The following is a 20000-nucleotide window of genomic DNA, read 5'->3' as shown; positions in this document are numbered from 1 at the left end:
TTCCATTTAAAACGGAATAATGAAAGTTCACGGTTATGGCAGTGGCAAAGAGAAAAAAAAAGAAAAATTAAGCCAAGTCTTGTTCATACTTCTAGTACCTCGAAAATTAAAGAAATTCGCGAAATCTGCGACAACCAACAAATTACTGACGTATACGAAACCCTAATTTCCACTGAGTTTGACGCTCGTGACAATCTGGAAGACGTTAATGCCAATTCTTTTCACTAGAAATTATTTTCACTCCTCCACTTCAAATTGCACATAAGCAATAATTATATCGGTCAATCATGGTAAATGCATGTGCATCGCTGAGTGAGGCCTTCGATCAAGCCATCTTCTCGGAACAACGACAAGATACCATCCAGACGTTCGATGGAAAGCTTCATCTTTCAACAAACATGGTCCAGAAGCTGGCAGATGCTGATTTGTCTCATGTTACGCTACAATCTGTGTACGAGAAACTCAAGATTACCGGCCTCAATGGAGTACTGGCATTGGCGCCATCTGCAAAATCAACTTGTGATCATATATCGAATTCCGCTAGAGAATTCTCTCCGGAGTTCATTTCCAACTGTCGTAACTGTAAGCAGTCTGAGTCTCAAATGATGACTTCTTTTTTCAGGAAGGTGTAAAACTACAAAACAATGGGAATCCATCTTCAGGATGAACGATTTTTTCCGCTCTGAGGGCATCCATCGATTAATCGCGCGGACACGAACTCGTCCTCGCGAAAATGAGCCTGTGAGTCAGCGGTATACTTAAAAACGCGTGACCGGATATAAAAGTGTAAGCTAGAATTGCAAAAACCGGAAATAAACCTTGTTAAGTTGATGAACTAATATCTCGAAAATTAGTTCGGTGACCTACCCTGATTTTTTGTATACAAATTATTTACATCATTACGCATTCCTGAATAAAATTAAAAAAAAATTTATCTAGTGGAAATTTTGTTACATTTTAAAACAGCATTTTCCTAAATAATTCAAGTTCTACTAGGTAGTTTTTTTTTATATCACGTATACAGGTAGAGAATGTGATGACGTTTAAGAAATTTGAAAAAAAAAACTAGGTCACCGACTTGGTTTTTGAGATATCTTTCAAAAACTGAGTTTTAGAGGGTCTTTTAGCACTACTGTACTGTTGCCATGGCAACAGATAATGCCTGACGAACCCCCTTAAAAGATTGCCCTAACATAGTGTTATGCATATGTCGAGTTATTATCCTGATGATAAGTTTGACAGTCCTGATATCTTTTACTGATTGGCGATTGCTGTTAATTGTTGAAAACCCTTTCGAGCCTCCTTAAGGAACATTGCACGAATTAGGAGATTTATCTCTCTGAAGACTACTGAAACTCTGGTTCATGTTTTTGTTAATTCAAAGCTGGACTACTGCAACTCCCTAGCGTATGGCTTGCCTAAATATCTTCTACAAAAGCTTCAGTATGTTCAAAATGCCGCTGCGCGCCTTGTTACTGGAATACGGAAACACGACCACATCCTGATGGATCTGCACTGGCTCCCTGTTTAAGAACGCATTCAATTCAAAATTCTTCTTTTGACATTTAAATCTCTAAACGGCCTTGCCCCTGTCTACATTGATGAAATGATCCAACGTTATGTACCAAATAGAAAGCTTCGTTCGTCTTCTGCATTTCTTTTAAAAGAAAACAAATGGAACCTTAAGTCTTATGGTTTTAGATCTTTTACAGTAGCTGGTCCCTTTTTATGGAACTCCTAACCTTTAGAAATCAAGTCTTCGCCCAGTTTAGATATTTTTAAATCTAAACTGAAAACACACCTTTTTAAATGCGCTTTTAGTCTAAATTAGATAACTTAATCTTTTGTTTTTATATTTCTAAGTCATACTGTAGTACAATGGATGTAAAGCGCTTAGAACGCATGCGAATAAGCGCTATATAAGTGTTATTATTATTATTATTTATACAATAGACATCTGTCTAAAGTGTATAAATATACAACAATATACACTATTTAACAATTATTCCACGAGCGCGCGTTGGATATGAGATGATAGATAGCCAACTCGGCACTACGCGCCTCGTTGGCTATAATCATCTCATATCCAACAGGCACTAGTGGAATAATTGTTTTATTAAAAACGCCCCCAAGAAATTGTTATTTTGTAAGAAGAAACCGGATTTTTTAGCTTCCTTTTGATTTTAAGCTGACGCGTACGCTTACCATATTTGTAGATTATGGTATATTGGCACATATACCATAATGGCTAAGCCAATAAAAAGTCTTGAATTGCATTATCCAATGAACCAGTTTTTAATAAATACACAATATAAACTCCCTCCTACAGTTCACTTCTATACTCTGTATACACTTTATACAGAATATACACTTTATACAATAGACATGTGTCTAAAGTGTATAAATATACAATATACACTCCCTCCTCCAGTTTTCTATACTCTGTTTACACTTTATACAATAGACACTTTATACAGAATATACACTTTATGTAATAGACATGATAAATTTTGTATATAGTGTATACGTATATGCTTGCACAATATACAGAATTTACAGTTAAGGTATACTCTGTATATATTTACAGTATATACAGTATATTTTGTACATTTACACTATTTGTCAGTGTAGTATATATTGTATATAGTGAAATATCGCACCTCACTCCAAATTTGGAAATAGGAAAATTCAGTAAACAAAACCTGAACAACATCAACACCTGGTTGAGTGCAAGACAGAAGACCTGCTATGGAGAAACACAAGGGCCACTCGGGACTTGTTCAGGGGCATCCCAAACAAAAATCATTGTTCATTCAACAGTGTCAATTTTAACCCTCTATTTCATGCCAACTGTTGGAAAAGGCTTTGGAGTTTGTAGCATCTCTCAAGAGGATTGCAAAATTAACTCTCTCACACACAAAAAAAATCAATATTGTTCAATGATAACACCCTGTGGACAAAAAAGAATTCTCAGAACTCATTCAACGTAACAATGGGATCATTTAATAGTTTTTTATTTTATTTAAACTTATTAAACTTCCACTGAGTTAAAAAATAAAAAAAAATAAAAAGGATAAATAAGCTCAATAGCAAAACGAAAAGCGAAAAGCAAAAAGCTCAGTGAGGAACAATCACAACAGAGCAAGCTCCAACTAGGTGAAAGTCCAAAGGAAAAAAAAAATTGGTAATACAAGACTAATTTAATATGTCTTAAAAATATCTATATAAAATATGCAAATTCATAAAATATATAAAATATGCGTAAGTGTAATTGCCAACGAGCCAGCCGAGCGAAGACGCGAGGCTGGCGAGGCGGCAGCATTATAGAGCCGTGCGAGAGTATTGTACAGGCGGAAAAAATCTCGAGTGATTGTAAGATGTCTGTAAGGTAAGATTCCTGAGATTCCAATGGCGTAATGTGAATAGGCTTTGTTTTGCAACGGACCAATGGTAGCGCGCAAAGATCGTGACGTCAAGTCCACATGGTGCTTATCGTGGACGCTTAGCAGCTTTGTCATTTATCGAGCGGAGGAGCGAGCAAGTTTGAGGTAAGAAAATTGTATTTTTCACCTACCTTTGTAAGTTTTATTTCCAATTCTGCGTGAGTGCACTTAAGTTAAGTGCCTTTGTGGTATAATTATCGAGTTAGCAAGCTCAGTAACCGGCCAGTGTGCCAAAGTCGGCCAGTGTGCCAAGTTGACGAGTGTGTCAAAGTCGGCAAGCGTGCCAAATGTAGACAACGCCAGCAGGCATAGAGCAATCAAAGAAACTGAGAAACCACCGAATTAAACAAAACAAAGCTCAAACAAACGATAATCGTAGCAAACTAGCGGCCAGTAAGCCAACTTTGACACCATTAGCGAGCAGAAAGCAATCAAAGTTGTAGCAAACTAGCGGCGGCGAACGAGCCACACGTGAGAGTGCCAAAGTCGGCAAGGGTGCCAAATCTAGACAACGCCAGCAGGCATAAAGCAATCAAAGAAACTGAGAAACCGCTTGAAACTGTATTCAAACAAAACAAACGATAGTTTTAGCAAACTAGTGGCCAGTGAGGCAACTTTGTCACCATTAATAGCGAGCAGTTAGACAACGCCAGCAGGCATAAAGCAATCAAAGAAACTGAGAAACCGCTTGAAACTGTATTCAAACAAAACAAACGATAGTTTTAGCAAACTAGTGGCCAGTGAGGCAACTTTGTCACCATTAATAGCGAGCAGAAAGCAATTAAAGTTGTAGCAAACTAGCGGCGAGCTAGCCACGAAAGAGTGCACTCGTCATTGGCCACTGAACCAACTTTGTCACCCCACAAACAAGCTGAAAACAATCGAAGCAACTGAGATTCAACTTAACTTAAGCTTGAGTTAAATTCAAAGGAAACCTAACGCGGCGGAAGTGCATTGGAGAGCGAGCAAGCTGCAATAATCAACTGTCAGCTCGATCAATTCTTTCGACTGTTATTAATATCAAGCGTATCACGAATTTTTGAAGCACAGACTTTTTGCCCACTAAAATACAAGGTACACCTAGAGCAATAAACCGCACAAAAGTTTGAAAATGATGTGGCTATTGTTTATGTTGCTACTCTTTCCCAATCGTACTGCCCACAATAATCTGTTAGAATTGGGGAGTGTGTGCCCAAAATGCAGCATGATCTATTTCAGATTTAGGGGGAGATACTTGTCAAGGCGAATAGCTTATCCTTCTAATGGTAGTTTTAATCCCTTCGTTATTTCAAACAAGGAGGCACACATTGTGAATGGGAACATAAATTCAGAAGTGTTGGAAGAAAAACGCAATGCAATATGTAATAGCACTGATAGTAATTCTACATACATGTGTGAAGGATCAAATGTAAGAGATCACTTTCGTAATTATTGTTTGACCAACGTAGGGAAGTTTTCTTGTGCAGTTGATTGCTTTCTTGAGCTATGTTATTTTGTTTTTCGCAATCATCTTCAAAACATTACATGCAATGATTTTTTTCAAGTTATCTCTGAGGCGTGCAATCAAAGGGCAATTGTTGGTGCTGTTGATGTTGTGCGAGAGCCTATATGGTCACTGATCAGAGGTCGTTGCCCATCATTTTCTTCAATGACTGCAGGGTGTCCAGTTCCTATTTTTTCCTATTTTTTCCTATTTTTTGGGCCCATTCCTATTTTCTCCTATTTTTTAACCAGAACCTCCTATTTTTCCTATTTTTTAGCCAGTAAAGCCAAAATTTGTAATAAAATTGAAAGTGGAATTATAGTTGAATGTGTTTTATAGTGAGATCATAAAGCACATAGTACGTTGACTCTGATGTTCTAATATTAGTTAAAGTAATAGCCACATTTGTTCTACGAAAGCCAGATCACTACAATTCTGTGAAACAGAAATAAAAACATATATTGGTGGCGAGAAAAAGAGAGATAAGCGACAGATATATGGCCTACTTGTCAACGGAATGGACCTCTGTCATTACACAAAACAGGTCAAGTCGAGAGCGGGTGAAAGATTCATTCACGAGGCTTATTCATTCATGTCAGTGTCATTGTATACATATCTATGTATATATGTATACCTTTATTTGCAACTTTCTTTGGATCATATTAATTCCGTCCGTTTGGGGTGAATTGTTAGAGGTACGTTAGCACAGCTTAGCAAAAATCTCATGATCATGCATTCTTTGTCATTGCGAAATAATTAAAAATAATTTTATCAAACTTAGAAGCTGTAGTGTGTGAATCTTATGGCTTGCTATTTACCTAGTCTCCTCTAGGGCATTATCTCAGAGAGCTCTTGGTAAAAAAGTGGAATAAAGCTTACATTTTACTAAGTTATTTAAACTTTTAGGGCAATGTTTGTGTCAGGACTGAACACGGCAAGCTTCTGTTCCGAATAATTAAATTCTAGTCTGGATCCGTTTAACTTGAAGAAGACCATCATTTTATTTATTTATCTATTCTTCAACTTTAAAATATTATGGAACATAAAGTTAAAACTCTTGACAGCCAAAGATAAGAGATGCAAAATTACTCGCTGAAATTATGTGGCCGGCTTACCGAGGCTGCCAAGTAACAAGTTGAAATCTTGAGCGTACTCCACCCGATCGCTCTTGCATTTATACTAAAAAATTAGCTCTAATTGATGTCCTTATTGATGTCCTTCATCGATGAAGACCAGAGAATTACGTCTTGGCAAACAAAAATCAAACATGACTTCATTGAAACCTCGGTCACCTCTTCTTTCCTGTCTTCCTTTTTTCCATCGGCTAGACTTGAATTGTTCAGCGGCAGACGTCTCTTGCGTTAACGAGTAGGCCATATATCTCTCGCTTGTTTCTTTTTTTCTTGCCACCAAGATTTGTTTATATTTCTGTTCACCGAATTGCGGTGAGCTGGCTTTTGTACTCGGTTTCAATGTGAAGTTTGGGCAAACATGTTTGCCGCTTTTCTCCAGCCATCGTCCACTTGTCGAGCTTCTGATGCTTCACAAACCTACAAAATCATCCTGTTTCCTTGAAGATATACGCGTCCTTTTTGATTGCGAACAGCAAATCACCACTAAACATTAAAAGCAGAAGGCATCCCACGTAATTGTATTTAAAACGGAGTTCGTACAAAGCTATTTTAGGTGGAATCCGTGCTTAAACATCTGCAAGTTCTCTGAAAGTCTTTATTTGCAATTTTTGTTTATCCTCCGCCTCGCTTTCATGACTAGGCACCAGTTTTTTCCCGCGTGTCCGCCATTTGTGAATACGGTGTATGAAAATGCCTGGCGGTAGAACAAAGTTTAGCAATGCATGGCTTTCTGCCGTCGATTCCAATGGTCAAAGATTGAGTTCTTGGTGTCGTAAAGGAGTAGATGACTACCATGCTTACTGTAGGTTTTGTGATAGTGAGTTTCTTTGTGACAACTCTGGAAAAGCGCAGATATTGCAACATGCGAGGAAAGCAAAGCATGTTCAGGCTGTTAAACCTGCAAGGGATGAGTCTCAAGGAAAGTTGTTTGTACTGCAGAGTCAACCAAGTGCAGGCATCTCAAACCGTTGTGATCTGCCAGAGCACAGGAGAAGTTCGTCTGGACAGCTGTCCATTATCAATTACAAAAATGCCAGCTTGCAAGCAGAGGTGATTTGGTTAGCAAAGTTGGCGTCATGTAACTTTAGCTTTCGCTCAGTTGACAATCTTGGCAACACATTTAAAGCGATGTTTCCTGACAGCAAGATTGCTTCAAGTTTTTCAATGGGTAGAAGCCGTGCATCCTATGTTATTGGGGAAGGCTTGGGCCCTCACTGCACACAGGTATTATATAAAGTGCAATTTGAATACGCAAATTATGAGTGCATATTTATGTGTGATTCTTGATATCAATGAAAGTTTATGTCAGTATTTCATCTTTTAATTTGGTGTATGAATAAAAAAAGGTAACTTACTATAAGTGTTTGTGTTTCTATCACCAGATAATTGTTGATGATGTAAAGAAGTCAGAACTGCCTTTTTGTTTACACTTTGACGAAACCTCCACCACGCAGGTCAAGAAACAGATGGATCTTACCTTTCGTTACTGGTCCCCGACTCATAATGAAGTCTGGATAAACTTCTATACCTCTTTATTTTTTGGTCATGCAGAGGGTGAAAAGGTGGCTAACCGTATCTTCCAAACAATGTTGAAAGATGACCTTCCAATAACGAAGCTGTGCACTTTGGTAAGAGATGGCCCTAATGTCAATAAAACCATTGTTAGAAAGTTGGAAGGAGCAATCAAAAATGACAACCCAGACTTTAGTGGTTTTATTGACTTAGGAAGTTGTGTTCTTCATAACGTCCATAATGCTTTTGGCAGGGGTTTAGAGGAATATGGGAAAGACATTGAACAGCTTTGTGTGGACATTCACTCCCTTTTCAAGTACAGTGCAGCTAGACGAGAAGACTATCACACTTTACAATCTGCAATGGGTGTGGAGATGCACAATTTCCAAAAGCATACCGAGGTGAGATGGCTTAGTCTGGGCCCTTCTGTGCGAAGAATTTTGGAGCAGTGGGATTGCATCTGCAGCTTTGTGAAGGATCTGGGAAAGGATCCCAAAACAGCTCCTAAGAGTGTTGCTTACAAGAGGGTATCGGCAATGTTAAATGACGAAGAAGGAAAGAAAACAAAGGCACAGTTGGAATTTGTGGGTAATGTTTCACCTGTTTTTGAAGATTTCCTCACCATTTTTCAGAACAGCTGCCCACAGGTTCACCTTTTATATGATAAAATGTCTGAGTTCTTGCGCAAGCTTATGGGTAGATTCCTAAAGAAAGATGCGTATGAGAAGAAGTTTGGTAGTGATCTAGTCAGTATTGACTGCAGTGCAAACAGTCAGCTGCTCGATGCTGATATTGCAATTGGAGAGGCGACCAAGAAGGCTTTAGCCCAAATCAAGCCAGATCGTAGAAAGTCTGTATATCTTGGCATCCGCACATTTTATAGCACATCCCTTACATATCTACAGTCTCATCTCCCTCTTCAGAACACTCTCTTAAAAGCATTAGGATGTCTCAATCCTGTCAAGAGAGAAAAGGCAAGTAGTGTGAAGGCAATTGCACTACTGGCTAAAAAATTGCAGCCTCAGTTGGATGTCAGCATTGTTCAAGATGAGTGGCGAGTTTATGCTGTCGATGAAGATGTTGAGCAGTTACACAAAGAGAAACGCGTTGACCATTTTTGGCAAGAAGTATTCAATCTCAAGTCTCTTAATGGGACCAAGCCTCGATATGTTGCTCTTCCAAAAGTAGTAAAATCAGGTCTTATTCTTGCGCAAACAAATGCTGAGTCAGAACGAAGTCTGTCAGTGAATGCCCGCATTGTGACGCAAGAAAGGACACTTCTTGGAGAGAGGACCATTGTTGGCCTTAGATCTGTGAAAGATGCTTTGAAGTTTTATGATCCTGAAAACCTGAGACCGGAAAAATTTGCCCTGACAGATGGTCTTCTAACTGCTGTGCGATCTGCGCACATGCATCATAGACAGCGGCTGGATGAAGAAGAAGCCGAGAAGAAGAGAAAGGAGGTGGATGAGAAATTGAAAGCTGAAGAGGAAGAACGAAGGAAAAGAGACCAGGAGAAGTTAAGAAAAGAGACAAGATCGTTGAGAGATAAAGGAGAGAGGCTAGACAAGAAGGAGCAGGAGGCAATGGATGAAATGCAAACGGCTAATGAGCTACTGTCAGAGGGCACATGTAAGTTGCAGGCTGCTCTATCTTCAGGTTCCAAGGTTGATTCACAAGGTGCAAAAGTTGCATGTCTCATGATTGAAACGGCCAAATCGAATCAGGCAAAGGCAAAGAGGAAGCTTGAAGCAGTAAGGGAGAAGCAAAAGGAGGTTAACATAAACAATCAGAAGTTGCTGGAGAAAGCTCTACCAGCGGATGTTTCTGCTGTACCATTAAAGAAAAGAAAGTCAAAGTAAATGTAAACTGTCATTTTACACCTCTACGCAGGTGCTCTGCCAGCTCAGTAAAGACTAAAATGTTCTTGTGTTAGCAATCATCTGCTGGATTAATGTTGAAGTTATAAACATAATGAAAAGCCAACTTTGTTTCTGAACAAAAGTGAAGGTGAAGCAGTTCAGTTGTTACTTTAAAATTAGGGAAATCAAAGTAAATAAAGTTATGTTGTACAGATTTTTTGATAGATTTATCTCAGTGAGGGATATCAGGAAGATTAAAAATTCAAACCAAAAAACTCGTTTTGTCCTATTTATGTTCACTGCTGTTGATCGACTAAAGTGGTGAATCGGGGATAGCAGCTGGCGTGTGGGGAGGCTACCTTTGTTGACGAAAGTACTATTGATTTTCCTATTTTTCTCCTATTTTTTAGTGCAAAGTTTCCTATTTTTCCTATTTTCTCAATCCTGAAATTCCTATTTTCCTATTTTTTTGGGCAACCATGCCGCTGGACACCCTGTGACTGCAAATGCTGTTTTTAGTGACATATTTACCATGCAAGCATTTGGGGATTTAACCAGTGATTTGAAATCATTATTTCTTATTCAACAATGTAATCAGACTTGCTGCACCCTGTGTAACAATCAAATATTGAAAACTACTAGCACTATTGTCTTGTATATTACTTGTCCAAATATTCTGCCCACTGAATTTGAAAACTGTGTTTCAGAAGCTGCTTTGCCTAATAGCAGACCACTTTTTTGTGATGCATGTCAAAGGCATTCTGGTGATATTTCAGGTTTGCAACATTTTGTTACCATGCCAAAATTTTTACACATTGAATTATCATCAATTTCTTTTGGTCAAACTGTTCTACCAGCAAGTATGGAACTCTTAGGTACATTTTACTTATTAAAAGCTGTTGTGCGGTGTGCAAGCCACCATTTCACTATTGCTATAAACAATGGTCGTTATTGGTTTTATTATGATGATCTCTGTAGTGCAGTTCAGCAATATGCTACATTTCAAGATATTTTGAATGTTTACGCCAATGGATGGTATTTTGCTGTTTATGAAAGCTCTGTTGATAACATTATTAATATACATCAAGGCATTGATTCCTGTACATTAATGCCAGACCATTCTTATTCAAAATTAGAGGATAAAGAACGCCAAGCCTGTGATGATTTTGGGAAAGAAGTTTGCACACCCAGAAAACGACAAAGACCAGAAACAAATACTGACAAATTGATAGATAGAAAAAGAAAGCTGAACTTAAATGTAGTAAATCCACATTTGAAGAATTACAAAATTGCTAAAAAAGCCAAAGAGACAGAGAGTGAAAAACTTTCTAGACAAAAAAAGCAAAAAGAATATATGAGGGCATACAGAAGGAAAATAAAGGATTATGAGACAGGGGAGGAGAAGCAAGCACGATTGATAAAACAAAATGTGCAAAAGTGGAACTCTAGACAGAAAAAGGAAGACAATACATTTGATGTAATTAAACCAGTAGGAAAATTTACAGCATGGTAAAAAGTAGATAAACCACTGCATAATGTTGACAAAGAAGCATATTTATCTCAATTTGACAGTATAAACACTGGACCAATTCATGTACAGAAGTGGGCTATCAAAAACATGGAAGACTTTCATAATTCACTTAAATTCAAAATTTATATGTGTGAAGTTTGCCATGAGGCATGGCCATTATCATCAAAAGGCAAAAAGAGATCTCCTTATATGTGTTCAAGATGTTCACGTGACAAGAATGGAGTGAAAAAATTTTCATCTCAGAATGGAATGATTCCTTCACAAGTCCCAAATGAATTGCAAGGTTTAACGCAATTAGAGGAAATGTTAATAGCTCGTGTTTTCCCAGTAATTTCTGTTTATACAAAACCAGGTGGACAAAAAGCATATAAAGGTCATTGTATTAACTTCTCTCAAGATATCCAAGAGTTAGCCAATTCATTGCCAAGAAACCTAAGTGAAATGCCAGTAATAGTTGTGTCAGTCAAAGGCAAAGATAATACTTATAAAGATCTCACTGTGAGACGTGAAAAGGTCAGCTGTGCTCTGCACTGGTTAGTTCAACATAACCCTGTATATAAGGATATCACTATTGATTATGAATTGTTGGCTTTCTTGCCTTCTGATGGCATTCCCACTGAGCTGCGTAAAATTTATTGTACTGAGAACAGTAAAGATGATGAAATTGATCCAGACAGAGGTCCTCTTGATGAAATACCTTTCAATGAAGACACAGAATTGAGTAGCACAATTCTTAACCCTGTACAACTAAAGCCACAGAAGCAGCTGATAAAAGATGAGTTATTACAAAACAGTAAAATCAATTGGCCTAATAGGAATTCAAGTCCTCTCAATGAGTTTAAAATTGAATATTTAGCTACTATGGCATTTCCTACTTTGTTCCCAGATGGTAAAGGAGATCCTACTAACAGTGCTACAATGCGTGATGTGACCCTTGGAGATAAAATAAAACATTTGATTAAATTTGCTGAATATAATAATGGTAAATGGGCTTATAGGTTTGCAAGTCACCCACGGTTTGCTTATTGGGCATTCAACATGATTCAGAGGCACAGACTCCTTAGTCAGGGAAATATTTTTTTAAAGCAAAACCCTGGTGAAGCTAAGTTAACTGTAGAACAACTTCAACAAATGCTTCAAACAAATACGTATTCTACTTTAATGTCAAAACTTATGCATTATGCTAAAAATGTTACTGGTAGCAATAGCTATTGGCACAAAGCTAAAGAGGATTTGCGAGCAACCATTGCTCAAGTAGGACCGCCTACTATATTTTTTACTTTATCTTGTGCTGAGTACCATTGGCCTGAATTTCATGAACTCTTTTGTGACCCTCACTCTGAAACACTTCAACCAGCAATCAGGCAGCAAAATGTTCTTCAAAATCCACATATCTTGGATTGGTTTTTTACTGAGCGAACAGATCGTTTTGTCAAGTTTTGGTTAAAAGAGTCATTAGGGGCTTCTTGGCATTGGTACAGATACGAGTATGCAGTTCAGAGAGGTTCAATTCATTGTCATGGAGTTGCAAAATTGAAAAATGATCCAGGACTTTGCGAACTGACAGAAATTGCATTGCAAGGTTTTTTAGCATCAAAGCATATCAATGAGAACAAAGGAAATTTGTCAGAAGAAGAAATATTAGAACTGGAGACTAAGATAAATCAAGGTATACAAGCAGAGTCTGTTGTTTGTCAGTATGTTGACTTTATACTAACAACTTGGAATCCATGTTCCCCAGAAGAAGGGTGGTCCAAACCAGATTCTCATCCATGTCAAACCCAGTATCTGTCTTTGAATGGCAAACAAAAAGAGGAAGACTATGTGAATTTATTAAACTCTGTTGAGAGACATACAATGTGCAGTACTAAGTATTGTCTAAGGGAAACTAGCAAAAATGAATTAGCCTGTAGATTCAAATTTCCTTTTGAAAATTGCCCAAAGACAAGAATAGATTTTGAACCAATAAACACTAAATCAGGCCAAACCAAGTATAGAGCAACCATTGTTACTAAGCGAAATGATTCAAGATTAAATCGTCACCAACCACTGCAGCTCCAAGGATGGAGGGCAAATTGTGATATTCAAATTATTATAGATTATGTGGCATGTTTGGAATATCTTGTGAAATACACATCAAAAGGAGAAAAAGCTTCTTCAGTTCTAAATAATGCATTCACCAATGTAATTAGTAAAGCATCGGACGAAAGTGACATTCATAACATTTTGAAGCAAATTATGATCAAAAGTGTCGGACAACGAGATTATTCAATCCAAGAAGTTATGCATCATTTACTCTCACTCAAATGTGTAAGTGCAACACATGAAGTAATAAATACATCTCTTGATGGTTCACGAAGAGTACAGGTGTCCAAAAATAAGGATTTTTGTACAATCCCATCCATGTTGGATATTTATGCTGAACGAGAGAAGTTTATTAAGACATTTCCAGACATACTGACATATAATTTTTTGCAATTTACCTCCACATTTGTAAGCAAAAACTCAAAACTGGAGAAAAGGAAGCAACCTGTAATAGTTAAAACTTATCCCAAATTTTCTTCAAATCCTCAAAATCAGCAGTATGGGCTGTTCTGTAAATATCAACTGCTAAAATATAAACCTTGGCAACATGTAGCAGACAATGCATGGGACAATCTTGAACAGTGTGATGAAACTTATAAAGCATGTTGGATGAACTTTTTGTGTAGTGATTGTGGGAAGAACAGTGTTCCTGACTGGGAATTGCAATTGAGCAGCTTAAAAGCAGCCATTAATCTGGAAAATGAAAATGAAAACATGGAAATTATAGAGGAAGAAAAGGAAGAGTGGATGTTTATGTCAGAACTGAATTTACAGGAGTTGAGCACAGATACTGAATATAACTCGACGTTAGCTCCTGAAGGATATTGGCACAATGTTAGTGAACATTTTGACGATGTTGATATACTTTCTGTTACTTCTTGGTTAAATACTCAGAAAAATAAAAATGAACCAAGTTGGCACATATCATCAAGAGTAATAGATATTTCAAGTTTTAGTAGCGATCAATTGTTGGCATACCATATCATTCTAAATCACTTCAACAGCAGTAATGAACTGCCTTTGCATCTACTTGTTAAAGGAATTGCAGGTTCAGGAAAAAGCTATGTTATTGATGCTGTAAGAAATGTTCTTAAGGAAAAATGTCAAGTACTAGCATATACTGGAAAGGCCTCTTTTAATGTCAAGGGTGTAACACTGCATTCTTTCCTCAAACTACCAATTGGTTCAAAAAGACTCTTCGAATTGAAAGGAATAGCTTTGCAACAACTTCAAACTAATTTACAAAACATTCAGTATTTGATTATAGACGAATATTCATTTGTTGGCCAGAGCTTATTTGGGTGGATAGATTGTAGATGCAGGCAAGCTACAGGTTTAGCTGATCAAGCTTTTGGTGGTCTTTCTGTTATTCTGGTCGGTGATATAGCACAGTTATCCCCAGTTGGTGATAAACCACTTTTCCATTCTTTGCCAAAATCAGAAAAACAGATTCAGGGTCACCTCATATATAAAGAGTTCAAACAAGTCGTCACATTGTCAGTGAATCATAGAGTTGATGGCAAAACTAATGCCCACAGCTGCTTTAGAGATCTCCTCATTAGAGCACGAAATGGAGAATCCACTTTGGCAGATTGGCAGACATTGTTATCTAGAACTCCTGAAAATGTAACAAATATTGAAGAATTCCTAACATCATCTGTAAGGCTATCCTATCTGAAGGCAAAAGTTGCAGAAATGAACTTGATCAAATTAAAAAATCTAAACCAGCCAATAGCAACAATCAAAGCCCGTCATTCTGGTGGTGCTCAAACACTTAGCTCTGATGAAATGGGAGGATTAGAACCTGTCATATATTTAGCTAAAGGTGCTAGAGTTATGCTCACTATGAACATGTGGACAGAAGTTGGTCTTTGTAATGGTGCACTAGGAACTGTATTAGATTTTGTATATGCTGATGGGCAAACTCCTCCAGCCCTGCCTATTTGTGTTCTTGTACAGTTTGATGAACAATATAATGGACCTTCTTTAACTGCAAGTGTTCCAAGATGCGTTCCAATTTGTCCAATAACCCAAATTTCACAAAACATAGGTCACACATGTGAAAGACAACAACTTCCTTTAAAGCTAGCATGGGCTATGACTATTCACAAAAGCCAAGGTCTGACTCTTAAAAAAGCATGGATAGATCTCGGCCCTTCAGAGAATTCACCTGGTATGACATATGTGGCTCTTAGTAGAGTAAAAAGACTCCAAGATCTCATAATTGAGCCAATGACATTTGAAAGGTTGCAAGCTTACAAAAAATCAAATTTTTTGAAATATAGGTTAATTGAAGAAAAGAGACTTGATTCTTTATCTCTAAATGCTTCTAAAAATGGTCATCATGAGTAACTTTGACTTAATACAGTAAGCATGTTCTCCAAAAGCTAAACAAGACATCCAAATACCAATTATTGTGTTCCCCTGTTTTTCTTTGTTTGACTTGATTTAATTATTGTCTTTGAAAAGCCTCTGGAGGAAAGTCAATAAAATATGTATCTATGTGTGATGTATTTTTAATTTGTAAAACATTTTTTGTTGCAGACGATGGCAAGCAAAAGGACTTATTGTAAGTACTGAATATAATTATTTTATCTTATAAATACAGAATTCATGCCCCTTTAAGTAGTCTAAGACTAAACAGGGACAACTGGTGTCCCTGTTATTTTGCAGCAACTCAGCCCCTAGCACCTGACTACTGTATCTGTGAAAGGTAGAGGCAATTTTGTTCTTGGTTATTGTTGTTCACTCATAATAATGAGTACATGCTGACTCCTTTATATTTCAAGCTTTACCTGCAATGTGTCATTTTCTTGAAATATCCAACCCCCCAAATTATTTGACATTACCATGCCAATCAAACATAATTCTCTTATGCATATTCTAACCATCTTAATTGTTTACTTGCAGCAAACGACCATGGGTTTATTCACAACCTCAGTCCAATTAAGAAGTCCCTTAAGTCAAAGCATCAGTGGTATGAATTTCAGCTTCAAACTTCACCCACTAAAGTGAAACGTTTGGTAGGATTTAATCTCTATGTCCATGATTCCTTAAAACATTTTGAGGAAACCAAGAGCCCAGTACAGCTCAAGAACATTATTGTAAAAGACGACAATGAATGTATTTTCAATCAACAATCTGCCGTACATAAAGCAGGCTTGTCAGATGTATCATTTTGTTACACCGAGCAGCCAAAGCTTGAAAGTGCAGGTGAATCAAGTGCTGCAAAGTCAGTTACTGTGTCGAATGTAAAAGGTTTGCACCCAAACCAAAAAGTCAATGTCAGTGGTTCCCTCACTATGGGAAAAGAAGACCTCAAGGCTGTTGTTCTCAGATCCACTGGAGCAACAGCCCATGTGAAGGAAGATTGCGTGTTGGAGGACAACACTGGGTCATCAATGATTCACATTTGGGAACCCCTTGTCCATACCTTGACAACGGGTAAATCATACTGCTTCACCAACCTGACAGTAAAGAATTTCCAAGGGTCGACGTATCTAAGTACATCGCCAAACACAACAGCAAACCTTACAACACAAACAGTGCAAACCCTGACTGGACCAGATATGCTCAAAAGTCCAGAAAAGGAAGTAACTGCTTCAGAATTCAATTTGGTGTCAAAGCTAAACATCTTTTGTTCCTGCAAAGTGTGCAAAAAACGCTTAAATGATGTTGAATCATTCACTTGCACCACACTGAAGTGTGAAAACTGTGGTACACGTCAAAGATCAAGAGATATCAAACTGCAGGCTTCAGCAAAAATTTCTATCACTGAATCAGAAGGTGACAACAGCAAAGAGATGTGGATCCAGGCTTTCACTGAGCAACTAGAAACCCTGCTGGCAGGATCAACCTTATCCCTAAAGGATAAAATCGATGACATTGAAGTTTATCTTATGTCTCTGGAAGACATTTGTTTGGTATACAATGTCCAAACAACAAACATTACAAAGATTCTCTCCTTTAAACGTCCAGAAGTACACTCTGATTAGCACATTGTCTGTGAACAGTCCAATACCCTTGTGTGATTGTCTCGGAGGACGTTGGAAAGTTAAAATTGTTGTTTAATACTGATGTAACATGTGTAGTCTCGGACTGGCCCATGCATCCCAAAGCTAAAAGATGTGCATCTGCTTTCCCAGGTGTTTGACTTTGAAGAACGTTATAGCAGTGAATGAAAAATATTTTGTTACAGTTTAGATTCATGTGTTAGAGATTTCGCTCTATACATCCCTTAATTAAGGATAAAATTAATGACGTTGAAGTTTATCTTATATTGTCTCGAAGAAAATATTTGTTTGGTCAACAATGTCCAAACAATGAACAATACAAAGTTCTTTCCTTTAAACGTCCAGAAGTAAACTCTGATTAGTTCACTCTGTGTGAACAGTCCAATAACATTGTGTGACTGTCTCGAACGATGTTGGAAAATTAAAATTATTGTTTAATACTGATGTAGCATGTGTTATCTCAGACTGGCCCATGCATCCCAAACTTAATAGTTGTGCTATCCCAGTTGAATGACTGTGAAGAAAAAATTTATTTAGTGATTCAGAAATATTTTGTTACAGTTCATATACAATTAAGAGTTGTTATTGTGGGTTCATTTTTGTTCTGTATTACCTTATATTATTCAGTTTTACACATAATTTTTAGAAAGGGAAGAAAACACACTTGGCTATCATTGCAGCACAAACTTTTGTACATTGCAATAATGTAAAATCAAGAAACTTATTTTCGTTTTCACCATATTCACCTCAAAATTTAAAACATTTCACGTTGGTTGGAATACTTCACTACTAAAATTTACACCCACAAAACATGACTCCATTTTTTAACATTACCAATGAGTATTTCTTTTCATTGGTTGCTCGTTGGCACTTAGCGATAGCTATATCTAGTAGTTATAAGTAATTAGAAGCAACACTGGCAGAAACCAATTAAATTCCTGGTGGCAAAGCATTCAGGACACAAGAACTTCCAAGTAAAAACATTGTCCTGATCGAACGTTTTGATAAGAGCTTTTTTGTAATGTTTAATTAATGATCCTTTGAAAGCAATAACACTAGGTAAAGTTCTTAATGACAAAGGCAAAGAATTCCATAACTTAACAGTTGAAATAGCTACATTGAAAAAGAGACGTTATACATTTTAAAGGCTGATAATCTAAGGAACAACTATTACAAGTGGATCTAACTATTACTTTGGGCTGAATAAACCCTGTAATATCTATGTTATATGTGCCATTTATGGCCTTAAAGAAAAAAACTCAAATCTCTGATTTCATGCCAATATGACACTGGCAATAGGTTCAGTTTAATAAGCCTTTCTTTCTAGGTAATAAGGGCATCAGGATACCCTAAAATATACTTTGTTGCTCTCTGTTGAACTGCTTAGTGCTGAAGCGTGTTCAATGGTAGGATTATATCTTCTGTATCAATTACTAGAAGAGATCAAAGAACAAGTGGGACTCTACAGGGATGATGGCCAAGGTGCCTTCTACGAAAAACCAAAACAGATTGATCAAATCAGGAAGCACACCTGCAAAGTTTGCTCTGAAAACAGATAGAAGATAACAATAGAGGCCAGTGAAAAATTGTTGATTTTCTTGACATCATGCTAGACATATCGGAGGGCACCTATGAACCATACACAAAACAAGGCAATACACCCCAATATCTACACCATGAGAGCAATCACCGCCCATCAATTATAAAGAACATATCACTGGCAATTGACAAGACTCATCAAACAAGGAGGCCTTCGATAAAGCAGCACCAGTTTACCAACTAGCCCCTGAAAACAGCCGCTACGACTTTAACTGAAGTTCCAAGCTGAAGGCAGAGAACAGCAAAGCAGCAGACCATCCAACAACAGGAAAAGAAAGCCAGCCATTGAAATATCACATGATTCAATCCCCACTTTAGCAAGAACATTGCCACATATGTGGGAAGAAAGTTCCGGGACATAGTGAATAAGTGCTACAAAAGCAAACACCAATTGAGGAAAATCTTCAACAGAAACATGTTGAATATAAGCTACTTGTGTATGCTGAATCTGGAGGAAAAATCATATCTGGTCCCTGAAGGACGCCGGCATGGAATACACAGCATCCTGTAAAATAATTGCCTATGCCGATACGTACACTAACATCTCAAAGAAATGTCATCTTTGTTTAACCAAGAAGTACTTCATTATACAGACACTGCATCTATGTTCACTGAACAGAAGAAACAAGCTGGCAACTGCATGCCCACATGATAGAAAATATCTATTAAATATGCAGTAACTTGGGGTCTTTTAGTTTTAGTTTTTTAACATTCCAATAGGAGATCTCAAAACAGAACTGTAACATAACTCATTTTGAACCTTTTCAACTTACCATTATTACTATGTAAGTATATATATATATATATACACATTTTTTTTTATTTTTAGTATAAAGGCCCATATAAATGTTTTTATTTTAATGTCTTCAAATAGCTCACATATAGTTAAAGTGTAATAGCTAGCAAATGACTAAACTTTACATGTATTATTATTTCTTTAGACATATCTTACATCTCCTCAGGTTAAATTAAGCAACTGACAGAAAGAGGTTTGTCCCTGTTAGCAAGGAAGCCTCCTTTCATGGTAAAGTCTTTCACTACGATCCTTTTAGTTTTTTCTGTCTCTTTTTAATCACTTTTGTTGTCTAAACATCATACACCAGACAACCCTTAGAGCTGATGAAATTTCAACCCTTAGATGAAAAATATGAGTTGGTAGGTGAACCTTTTTTTTATCGTTTTTTTAATATTAGATCAAGGTACATGCACTGTATGTAGCCTACCAGTACTTAATATCACTCTCTGAAAGATTGGAAAATATCTGACAGAGAAGCTAGCAATGCACCTAACAAGTAACGTCTTCTTAACAGGCTTTTCATGAGGCCTCTCACTCTACTCA

The 20000-nt window shown here is 37.2% G+C and overlaps 3 protein-coding genes and 1 pseudogene across 4 annotated transcripts in view; 3 read left to right on the top strand and 1 right to left on the bottom strand.

Moving 5' to 3' along the window:
* LOC148730576 (uncharacterized) overlaps positions 1-20000 on the bottom strand; it is a 116805-nt gene that overhangs the window by 93364 nt on the left and 3441 nt on the right. The window lies entirely within an intron of this gene.
* LOC148730578 (uncharacterized) lies at positions 3435-17634 on the top strand. The gene is made up of 3 exons (XM_088762087.1): positions 3435-3548; positions 15594-15618; positions 15960-17634. The coding sequence occupies exons 2-3, from the start codon at positions 15597-15599 to the stop codon at positions 17042-17044; spliced, it is 1107 nt and encodes a 368-aa protein (XP_088618213.1). The 5' UTR covers positions 3435-3548; positions 15594-15596; the 3' UTR covers positions 17045-17634.
* LOC148730579 (uncharacterized) lies at positions 3556-9648 on the top strand. Its single transcript, XM_088762080.1, has 2 exons — positions 3556-7283; positions 7442-9648. Exons 1-2 carry the CDS (start codon positions 6744-6746, stop codon positions 9431-9433), a joined length of 2532 nt encoding a protein of 843 aa, XP_088618206.1. The 5' UTR covers positions 3556-6743; the 3' UTR covers positions 9434-9648.
* LOC111325086 (uncharacterized) lies at positions 9966-15553 on the top strand (annotated as a pseudogene). Its single transcript, XR_016002066.1, has 2 exons — positions 9966-10209; positions 10570-15553. The product of XR_016002066.1 is annotated as an uncharacterized LOC111325086 (transcript).

This window comes from Stylophora pistillata, chromosome 5 (genome assembly GCF_964205215.1).
Source record: "Stylophora pistillata chromosome 5, jaStyPist1.2, whole genome shotgun sequence".
Classification (NCBI taxonomy): Eukaryota; Metazoa; Cnidaria; class Anthozoa; order Scleractinia; family Pocilloporidae; genus Stylophora; species Stylophora pistillata.
This window is presented reverse-complemented; position numbering and strand designations above follow the sequence as displayed.